The sequence below is a fragment of the Choristoneura fumiferana genome, chromosome 14 (assembly GCF_025370935.1).
Source record: "Choristoneura fumiferana chromosome 14, NRCan_CFum_1, whole genome shotgun sequence".
Taxonomy (NCBI): Eukaryota; Metazoa; Arthropoda; class Insecta; order Lepidoptera; family Tortricidae; genus Choristoneura; species Choristoneura fumiferana.
In genome coordinates, this window is record NC_133485.1 from 8269916 (window position 1) to 8281969 (window position 12054).

The following is a 12054-nucleotide window of genomic DNA, read 5'->3' on the forward strand; positions in this document are numbered from 1 at the left end:
GGAATTTAAAAGTATGTATTTATTTATATAAATAGGAAAAAAATATTGACAACTAAGAATAATAAAATAGATAATAAGCATTTTATAAACAAAAAACTATCCTAGACTTATAAAACTTAGCTATTCAAAGAGGAAACGCTGCCAGCATCTTCGGGACCTTGCCTAAGGAAGGGGTACCCTTTAAGTAATTTGTTTTAGTTGTAGGTTTTATTTTTATTTAAAAGTATACAGTCACCTACATTAATATCTGCCACAGCAGCGCCTGCAAAAATATCTGACACGTAGAGTCGTATCAGATATTTATGCTTTCTTGTATCAGATATTGGTGCTGGTGACTCACTGTGAAACTTGAGTCTTAGTGATGAATCGATTGGTTTAGCATAAACTCACCTACTGCAAACCTACTTTGTTTACGTAGCGCGTAATGATCCCTAGAGACACGGTGGCTCAAGGCTAACTAGTGCGCTGCGTACCTAATCAACGTAATGACAGTTGAATAATTTCACGCCCTTGGAACTGAAATACTCAGAGAAGCAATCCTAGGAAGAACTTATATTAAAGTAACTTTAAAAAGAAAGGGATTGTAGGTACATTTCATAAACATGACAGGTGACATGTGATACTGAAAATTTGGTCTCAATTTCGTAGTCAGCAATAAATTTCGAATTGTAATAAGTAGTAACAGTAGCTTTTCTCCTGTCGTGAAATGAAATACCTGCGGATATTTTGTAGTTGTTTTACCCATTGTTGTTTTCGTAAAAATCGGGTTAAGTGCGACAAATCATTCGTTAAATTTTAAGTTGTTGTTAAACAATTAGTGTCAGTTTGACACGTATTCAAATTCTCAAGTAAAGGTGATAATTATCTATCAGGTACACTCCGCCAACTATGTATAGTATTGTGGTGGCATTCGTGCATTAGATTTCAGTCCGTGTTAACAGAAGATTGTTGGATACCATCCAACACAGATCGGTTTTTTGTATCATTACTTATAATTTTTATTTCATGTCTTTGTATGCAAAAATCCCGTCTAATGCCTCGTATTTGCAAAGTGTAATCAAAATAAAGAGTTATAAATGAATAAACAAACTACAAGTAGTTAATTCTTACTAGTTTTTAGAGTAAATATTACGTAATAATGTTGTAAACAGATAGAGAACGATAGGCTCGAGTTGTAAAAATTTTGAGATATTTTGGTATCATTCGTTATCTGATTGCTTGGCCATGCGTTTGTTTACCTACTCCGATATTTTTCATTTTAAGGCCGCCTCGGAATACTATTAAAATAACGAGTAATATGCACGAAGTTATTGATCCCGTAGAGTTGCTTAATTTCTTGTTAAATAACTAGTAAATAGGTAGTAAGAGATTTAATTTGTTTAAAGATTTAGAAACTTAATAGGTACTAAAACGTACAAACATATCTGTGTGTGTTTCCCAAACGTCAAAGAGTGACGTAGACACTTGAAATTAGAGTTAGCCATAATATTGACGTATCATTGGGCGTTTGATGATGATAATGTTTTTGTCTCTATCTCACGTTCTCGACTATTAGAACAAAGCTAATAAGGATTGGTTATTTGGAGTCTATTTGTGTTTCAACTCCAAATTTATTACTTTTACGGTCATCCCGTAAAACCATATCGAAAATACAAACTGAGACATGGATGCACAGAAAAACCAGAAAAAGAGACCAGCGCTGAGAATCGAACCCAGATCCTCAGCATTCCGTGCTGCGTATCCCTACACTACCACTGGACAGGAGTATACAGACACATATCTCAGGTTGCTTTTTTTTCTACTACGCTACTTAAGCAGCAGCACTAGCGACATCTATGTTTCGCTCTCATCGAGAGACGTAACGCTCTTTCGGAACTAATCGCTCAGCTACAGCTTCCTAGCATTGATGGTCTCTGAGCAAAGCCGCGGACGGACAGACAGACAGACAGACAGACAGACATGGCGAAACTATAAGGGTTTCGTTTTTGCCATTTTGGCTACGGAACCCTAACAACCTGAGATATGTGTGCATAGGAGAAATTCGTGTCTGTACTCCTGCGCAGAGGTAGTGTAGGGGTATGGCACGCAGCACGGAATGCTGAGGGCCTGGGTTCAATTCCCAGCGCTGATCTCTTTTTCTGGTTTTTCTGTGCATCCATGTCTCAGTTTGTATATTCGAAAAAACTAATTAAGTAGCTTAAGCTTAGCTTACGGAAAGTTATGTGAAATAGTGGCAATTTTGCCATCTGGCCCATTGGAAGCAGCTATAGATAAGTACTTGTAGATACTATTATTTATTCTGTGCTTTACGAGTAGGTATGAACTTTTGATCGTTTGATGCGAATTTAAATCATATTTGTTGCTTTTTGAATTTCTCCTTGGGTTTTATATTTAGATATCAAAGTCGCATACGATTCTATATCTAACTACATTGTAAGAGGTGAAGATATTTAGCATTGAGTAATGACACATATTATTATGTATGTATATACTTTTGTTCGCCCTTGAGAAGTTCGGAATGGTCGGGTTGAATGACACTTCAGCGTTAAATTTTAGCTTATTTAAAATACCTAAATTAAAAAATATGCTTAGGTAGTAAAATAGTCGTACCTAATGTCTCAAAATGAAAAAAAAACAAAATAATTAGCTAAAGAGTTAGTTATTACTGTGTTAGTTACCGGGCGTGCCAGAACTACTTGAAGTTAATAATTATTTAAATCGTGTTTTTCTCAAATGCATCCATCCCCTATTGGTTTGAAAATGTATTTGGTGCCTCTATTTACCATCGTTTTTTATAACTTGTACTTTTTACGCTATGTTTCAGCCAAGAAGTTAAATTATCAAATAATATAGGTTTACTTCGTTATTATGTTTTACCTAATGTAAAACAAAATAATACATAATCTGTAAGAATATTGTCATATAGTTATCCCTAATCCACTCCTAGATGACCGTTTAAGTGGCCATTCTAGTGGCCCATTAAGAGGTGCTTAACTCGACAAACTTGATGTCAATTTTAATATTAGGTGGGCAGTTTATTTATTTTGATAGTTATCTCTGGAACTACACAGAGTATCTACTTTTACCTATCTGATAAAGGGGTTTTCAGGAGGTTGAGTTTGATAACTTTTGTTTGTTTTCTCCGGGTAGATACTGAAATTTGAAGTTGCACTTATACTCGTACTATCTTTATTATATAACATAGAATCAAGTAAACATTACATCACCATTTCATAATAATATTGATGTACTTACAGTCACCTAGTACATTAAGGTGAGTCGGGGCAAGCACGCCGCAGTGGGTAAACGCGCTTACCATTAAAATATCGAAATTTTTTATAACAAAATACACATTACATACAATTACATCGCCACCCGAAAATCTAATTCTAGATATAATATAAAAAAGAGAAAAAATACCAAAAAAAATTATAGCAAAAAGCAGAACCATCTACAAAAAATCATGAAAATAATTTTCTACCAGTCTAAAGTCGGTTCCTCAGCACGAGCCAGCAGGAGTAGACCTATAGTCGCCTACCTCACCTACGCACTACATATTGGGCTTCAATTACTCATCTTTTTTCACTCTTTTTATTAGTGTAAATAATCTAACATACAATAGTTTCATGTCAACTGCTCGTCATCTTTTTACAAAAGATTGCTTTTTCCGATGCAGAGTCTTTCTGTATTAAGGAGTACTGGTGCTTCACCACTCATTCCATTTCACCATATGCATTACGAGGAGCATAAATTGCTTAGCAACTGTGTTAAAGTAATTGAAATTCAACCCATGAAATACTTGTTATTGAGTAGTATCTCCGATGGTCAACTGTGGTCTTCATCATCAGTTCCACTTCACCAAATGATGATTTTCAAGAGCAAATACACGTGTTACTACTAAATATATCAAAATTACCATAGGTGTCCGTACAACTTTTGAAGTCCTCTCGATTTCCTTAGGATCCAATCATCAGATCCTGATTTGGTGCTTATGGGACCTAGTTGAAAGCATTCCGAACGAACGCAAATAAAAATTCAAATCGGTTCATAAATGACGGAGTTCTTAGGTAACAAACATAAAAAGAAGAAATACAACCGAATAGATAACCTCCTCCTTTTTTTGAAGTCGGTTAACAGTATCATAAGCACTAATAACGATATCTTACAACCACGCACCTAAAACCTGACCTAACCTGTAAGATGTCGTTAGTAGTGCAATATCAATACTTTTCGATATTATAATGGTAGGCATGCTTACCCCCTGCGGCGCGCTTGCCCCGACTCACCTTAATATCTGCCACAGTGGAGCGTGCAAAATTATCTGACACGTCCTACCGGCCCGAGAAATAGAGTCGTATCCGATATTTATGCACGCTTTGTTGTGTCAGATATTGGTGCTGGTGACTGTACATACAACCTTATCCTACCGAAACGTGTTTTTTCGGCATTTTCTGGTCTAGAGGTACTAATTGTGCGATGGTACGGAACTCTCTATGTGGAAGTCTGACTGGCACTTGATCACAGTTTCATGATCCCCGCAAAGAAGGTAACACGATCTTTACTTAATCCGTGGCTGTTTCTACTTAGATATCTCTACATTTTAATATTATCGATAAACGTTTTATTACTTTATGACAGATATTGTTAGTTGTGTGGTAAAATTGGTAATTCTTATGTCAATTTAGAAAGCAGAATGCGGGTAGGCTATTGAACGAATGCGATTTAGTTCAGGGGTTTTGACCCGTATTGTTTTGCTTTAGATGGTACCTTATGAATATTATATTAGGTCTTTTGCATTTCAATACCCATCAAATTTCTTACTGAGTGCCTATTATTATGATTGTGCACCCGTGGTACCTACATGTACATCCCCCTTCTATATACATAAGTATATAAATGTTTAAATATAAACGAGGGATAATAATAAATAACATTTTAAGGTCATTAAATATTTGAATCGATAAATATAACTACCTACACTTAGATACTATCTGTTTCTCAATTTAAACTACGTAATGTATTTGAGTAAATATTGTGTTTGATTAAGTTTTTCAATATCCTTGTGGGAATACCTAATACACTTAAGCATTTAGAGACACTGATATTCATAGATAATTATGTGCAGCACGGGTAAGCAAAGATTATAATTACCTACTTATAAGCCTAAAAACAAATATTTCCAGGAGATGCTGTTTTCAATGAGCCGTCGGTTATAATTTCGCGACCGGTGCCCTGCGATGCGATGCGAATGTTTTTTGTTCATTACGCGGCAGAAACGATAGCCGCATGTCCGCACCTGGCAGTACGAGTACACGCAATGAACACTGCATTACCTATTAAAAAGTATTGGATTAAACGACTAGTACCTAATTATAAAACAAACAATGAATCTAGGCCGTATTCGGTAACAAAAATAAAACAAAATATGAGAGGTATTGATGAATGAACTATGACCACCCTATTCCATTACTTAATAGTAGGTACAGTCACCAGCATTAATATCTGCTACAGCGGAGCGTGCAAAAATATCTGCCATGTCCTTCTGGCCCTAGAAATAGAGTCGTATCAGATATTTATGCACGCTAGTTGTGTCAGATATTGGTGTTGGTGTCTGTACCTAACTATGACTAAAAATAGGTAGAGACTTCCTCATAATATGTATAACATAACAATATGCCCCAATGACATCCGTAAACAGCGAATGAACTTTTTCATTCACTCACGAGTGAATGTCAGGCGTTTTTCCGACCCTTAGTTACTCGTACATACGAGTACATGTATTGTCAACTCGCTCGATGACAACTCACACAAGTGTATTCTAAAATGCTTCCGAAGAATACGATTGTCATACCGACTTGCTTATTACATAAATTACTTTATCTACCTACTTAGTTCATGTTGTGGCGACGATTACGCGGCGGCGACGTCCGGTAAGATAATGGCAACTAAAATAGTCGCGAGTAGGGTGGCCAACTTCAGTGCACTGATCAAATTGCGATCAAATTGCGGGACCTGGTCATAAAATGCGGGACTGCTTCTCTCGATCTAACTTGGTAGGGTATCTTGGCCGTCAATGTATTGAATAGTGTAAAAAAACTTGAACATGAGTGCGGGCGACCGCGGCAGTGAAAAGGGGCAGGATAGTATCGAGTGAGCGAGTGAGTGCACGTTCTTCGTGCGCGTTACTACGGGGAATACTTATATATTTTAAAATTAAATTCATTAAGTCTCAAGTTACTGTAATTTTTAATTGATCTTTTGTTTCGAATTTAGTCCAGCCTTGAAACGGGACAATCAGCGTCCCGCGCGGACTGTGTGCGGGACGCATACTCCTCTAGGGCTCCAGAAACGGGATGTCTCGCGTACAGGGAGACGCAATATCGCAAATGCTTACAGAGTCTAGTGGTGGTTGACTGTTTGTAATTTTTCCTTTGTCATTTAATGTTAGTAAGCAAATTTAAAAAAGACAGAACAAAAATGGATTTTCATACTTTCCTTATGACCTTAGCCAAGAAGTAATGTAGGGAGCCATCAATGATAAACTTCATGTCTCCATTTCATGACTTTAACGCATACATTTACGAGCATGTTTGAGAAAACTATATTTAATACTAGCTTTTGCCCGCGGCTCCGCCCGCGTGAATTCGGTTATCGCGCGCTGTTCCCACGGGAATTGTGCATTTTTCCGGAATAAAAAGTAGTCCATGTCATTCTCGGGCCCATAAACTATCTCTATGCCAAAAATCACGTCGATCCGTCGCTCCGTTACGGCGTTAAAGACGGACAAAAATACACACAAACACACACACTTTCGCATTTATAATATTATATATACGTATATATATATATATATATAGTATGAACTATTAGATGTTAGGTACCCGCAGGCCGCAGCTTTACACGCGTATACTTAGATCCGTTCAGCAGCTCAATTGAAATTCCTATGGGAATTCCATAAAATTATGCGGTGTCTTCGTTTATTATTTTAGGATTTTTTGCCTTTTTAGCATGAAGGAGTAAGAAATACAATAATGCAAACTTTCTCATCATCAGCCGGAAGGCGTCCACTGCTGGACAAAGGCCTCCCCTTTAGAACGCCACAATGAACGACAACTCGCCACTTGCATCCACCAGTTTCCCGCAACTCTCACGATGTCGTCAGTCCACCTGGTGGGAGGCCTGCCAACGCTTCGTCTTCCGGTTCGTGGTCGCCACTCGAGGACTTTTCTCCCCCAACGGTAATCTGTCAACTTCTCAACAAAATTTTCTCATTTAGATATTTTTTAATTATTACTAAGATTTACTTTATAGGTAAGTTTCATTCAGATGCACTGAAAGTCAGTAAGATCAAATTTAACGAGTCATGTATTTTTGACATGCTAATGTTCAATAGATGACACCCTGCTGTCACTATTATGATAAAAAATAAAGATGTCAACTACTGGGACAGTGGCCAGCACTCGCTCGGACGTCTATATAACTAGTAACTAGACTTATTATACGAGATTGTTCTCAAAAACTGATGCTTAAAACTTGCTTCTTCGACAGAATAAACCATCATTTCATTTTTTTATTCAATGTTTACAGTGATAACTTAAAAACCCTTATAATTAGATCTTAATACGATAGTAATAAACTTATATTTTATCGGTTTAATGCTATAAACGTGGGGTACCTATCAGCAACAAGTCCGCAGTAAATGGCTGTTAATCCTTTTATATTGCGAAATAAGCACTTTATCATTACTTATGAACATTTGTAAAACTGGAATGATACATTATTATTTCGGTGACACTTATTACTTACACTTAAATACTATGGAGATAAGGTAATGTTTGTAGTAGATATTGATAGCGTGCTATCGGTATGAAATTACGTTCGTTTAGGGGTTTAGGTAAATGAAGGTGTTTCTTTATTTTGATTTATCTGTAAACGCTAGCAAAGAGCATATACTAAGGTGTTTCTGTATTGTTTAGGCATCTTTAGCAGTAACTAAACACTACTAATTCTAAAAACTAAAGTTATGAAGTAGGTACACCGATGGATAGGGTCTTTATATTTATTCCGTTTGTTCCGTGCGTGTAATTGGATTCGTATGACTGATTACCCCTGTTAAGGTTTTATCAGAATTTTTGATTCAAAATTAAGTTACTTTACGCGGTACATTTTCAACATCGCTTAATGTATAGAAACATTTGTCGAGTACAATCAATCAATCAATCAATACGAGTAAGTACATTCATATTATATTAAATGATATTGTAACGGATAATTCAAGTCTTAAATCGAGTTTAGCTCGACATGTTTCGGGCTATTTCGTAGCCCTTCTTCATAGGAGCACGCGACTCGGCGGCTGCCGCAACACGCGCACTATGCGCCATCGCTCATATAAATATACATATTTATATTTATTTGCATAAACAAGGATCTGAATAGGCGCGTTACAAGTAAAACATTTAAAGGAGTGTTAAATTCAATCAAACTAAATATGTGTACAAACTATTTGGTTTCAACATATTATGTAAAAATCTAGTAAAAATGCGCCAATATTCACGGAGAATACTTAAAGAACACTAAATAGGTAATATACCTATTCGTTACTTTTAAACTTTTTTAAAAATCTCGACAGTGTGACCATCACTTTTCGGCTCTACCATTGCAGGGCGAAACCCTAAGTAAGATTAACAGAACGATGTATTTTGAGTATGTAAAATATTTCTTCTTCTATGCGATCCGTAGATATTGTTCCCTTATAATAAATAGCATAGGAATTTCTGAACATTAAATTTATCCTCAGTAACGTATTCTAAGATCTTCCGCAACGAAATTAAAGTTTATTTCTGTTTGTGCTAGTTACGAGCTAGGTATAGCCTCGTTAGTCACTTGCTGCAATTCTAGTTGATAGATTCTATGAGATAGCATCACAACATAATCAACGAGTGATGGACAGCTCTCAAGGTAGACACACTTGTAGCGTGCCGGCTATGCTATACCTACTCGTAAGCGCTGGCACACAATGATAGGTTATAGGTATGTCTTCAAAATGTTACGCGAAAAACAACTTAAGGTATTATAAATCACAAATCACCTCAGTTAATGCTGGCCTAAAAATAAGAGCATTAAACTTCAGTAGCGATAAGGTTAATATTATAAGGCAGGTAACATTAAGACGTTGAGTTGAAACGGTTCAGAGAGATACAAAGCAAAAACTCTTTTTAATTATTATCTCATTGCTTCAATCTGAGACGGTGAATAGAATAGATGTCCAATACCTATTATTCTTGCAATTACAGCTATATCTGCGGAGCCGCGCAGTAGATGAAGGTTAGGTCAGGTTAGGTCATTTCTAATCGTTAACGAGAATTTCTTAAACTACACCGCAATATATTTATACGAGTAACTAAAATACCTTTACGGTTTCTCTGCGGGATAGAATAAGGAATGATGATATCCGCAGTAGAACTAAGGTTACCGACATAGCCCGAAGAATTGCGAAACTGAAGTGGCAATGGGCGGGGCACATTGCTCGCAGGACTGATGGCCGATGGGGTCAAAAGGTTCTCGAATGGCGTCCGCGGACCGGGAGACGAGCTGTCGGTAGGCCTCCAACAAGATCGAGCGACGACCTGGTTAAGATTGCGGGATCGCGGTGGATGCGAAAAGCACAAGACCGGTCTGAGTGGAGAGCCTTGGGGGAGGCCTATGTCCAGCAGTGGACGTCTTTCGGCTGACATGATGAACTAAAATACATACTTATAACTTTATAAGGTAGTAGGTACGTTTATGTTAGGCTTAGATAATCCTTGCTAATATTATAAATTATAAATGCGAAAGTAACTCTGGCTGTTACATCCTGACGCTTAAACCGGTAAACCGATTTAGGATGATTTTCATCCCAAAAAATTGCATATTTCCCGCGGGATAGCGATAAACGAATTCTTGGCAGACGAAGTCGCGGATATAAGCTAGTTAAGTATAATTGTCATGTTCAGCCACCGAAACAAAATAATTTATTAATGCCTGTACCATGCGAACCATGAACAGTTTTGATGTTCTGGAGAGACGATCTTAAATTTCTTAATTGTCTACCTACTGTTGCGTAACCTGTAGGTACCACTAACTAATAGCCGATAGCAACAATCGTACCTACTCATTACCTATGCTAATATTTTTTTTTTGTTTATACCTTCACAGTATTTAAGCTTATGTTTAATGATATATTTAAATTTAATCAATATTTATTTAAGTTGTATCTTCAAAAACCCAGTATCCTGTACTTTCTCTGTTTTTGCGGATTTGCAACGCAGTGCAGTTACTACCCGCCAAACCTGTTCAGTGGACCATTTAAAATACACACACAGGTGCGTTACTTTAACTTTAGAATTCAGAACCGTAAAGAATCGCGGAAGCTTTTGGTAAGAAATCTGATTTAGTTTATTAATTACAGTTAAATTATACATTTTTAAGGTTCTGTAGTCAAAATAGCAAAAACGGAACCCTTGTAGTTTCGCTACATCCCTCTGTTGCAGGCTCATTTGAGTTAGAGTCCAAGCAGGTACCTATACCTACTTAATAGGAAACTGAAATTTGGCACGAGTGTACTTACTAATCGCGCTGTCAAACTGGCAGTTTTTTTAATCTATATTAAAGTGTTGTCTAGTTGGATAGATTATTCAACTATTATTCGATTCTGGAACCAGTTTGTGAAATATAACTTTTGGAGTGATTTTTTTTTGGCATCAAGTGTGCGAGAGGGACACTTGATGGCATAAAAAAATCACTATGTCCCTCTCGCAGCTAAATGGTTTTAGTTAGGTACTTGATAAATGTCACGGTAGTAGTATAATACGGAAACTACACTGACCAAGATATTGCCGAACATGTATCTGATTAACTAACTAACAACGCTAAGCAAATGGATTTGAATAAATTAAAAGTCCATTAGTGTCTAACGCATGTGCGGCAAGTGCAACGACATTGCCGTCAGTTTCGCAATGTCAATATTGTCCCATCGTTATCGTAGGTAGGTACGGTAACCTACGCAATATTCAGCCAACGTTGTACCTATTTAAACTTACCGAGTATTTGCAAAAAGCTATCCTCGAGCCGCATCGTGGAGGAGAGCAGGTAATCCGTCCCCTCCAGCTCGCTTGGCACCAGCACGTCGCTCCGCATCTTGACCCTGGACCCGAAGCCGCCACGATCCCACGCCGCCACTCTGTCCCGCAGGCCCAGCTCACTAGCACAACTCCACGCCGCCACTGTCTCTTCCTTAGCCACTGGCACAAGCGCTGCTGGGAACAGCAAACGCACTGTCTTCAGGTACTTCCGCACACACTATATATCCAAATATATACAATACGTTACATAATTGTTAGAGTTAAATTAAACTACATCACATAATATCACTGTTTTGGTCGAGCGGCGACGCGTCGTGTGGCCGGGCCGGTGTGTCTCGTAATTAGGCGCTTCGGTCTCGAGGTGGTGGCGCTTCAAGCATGCCTCTGATAAGGAGGACGCGGTGCGGTGCGCGCGGCCGCGGTTCGCGCTCTGTCCGCGCCACGCTGCCGAGCCGCGCCAACAGCTGATTCGCCCACTATAAATAATATCCATGGAATTATTTGGATGCAGTTTAACTGTTAGCTAACCGGTGTCCCTTACGAGTCACGTGGTTATGATAGATCATCGCTGACAGCCTAATAAATTAGCAGTAGGTAATGTACGTCGCAGCGTAACTCACCCTTTAATTAACCCGTAATCTATCTTGTGCACCACTAGTGCCTGGCCCTATACCACGAAGTGCAAAACTCGAACTTCATATGTTGCCGTCCCGCAGACGCTTATGTCATTTAATACGCGAGTGAAAGGGACGGTGCGAAACGAATTTCGATTTGCGAGTTTCTAAGTAGCCCATCTGTACAGTCACCAGCACCAATATCTGACACAACAGGTGTGCATAAATATTTGATACGACTCTAATTTCTAGGGCCGGAAGGACGTGTCAGATATTTTTGCACGCTCCGCTGTGGCAGATATTAATGCTGGCGACTGTAC

General features: G+C 38.0%; 1 protein-coding gene across 1 annotated transcript in view; it reads right to left on the reverse strand.

Annotated features, from left to right (window-relative positions):
• The window catches only part of Hnf4 (Hepatocyte nuclear factor 4), a 50504-nt gene extending 38943 nt beyond the window's left edge, over positions 1-11561 (reverse strand). Inside the window, exon 1 of the mRNA XM_074097499.1 lies at positions 11079-11561. Within this exon, the coding sequence (XP_073953600.1) occupies positions 11079-11175 (97 nt within the window). The 5' untranslated portion in view covers positions 11176-11561. The remainder of the gene's footprint in view (positions 1-11078) is intronic.
• Between the last annotated feature and the right edge of the window lie 493 nt (positions 11562-12054).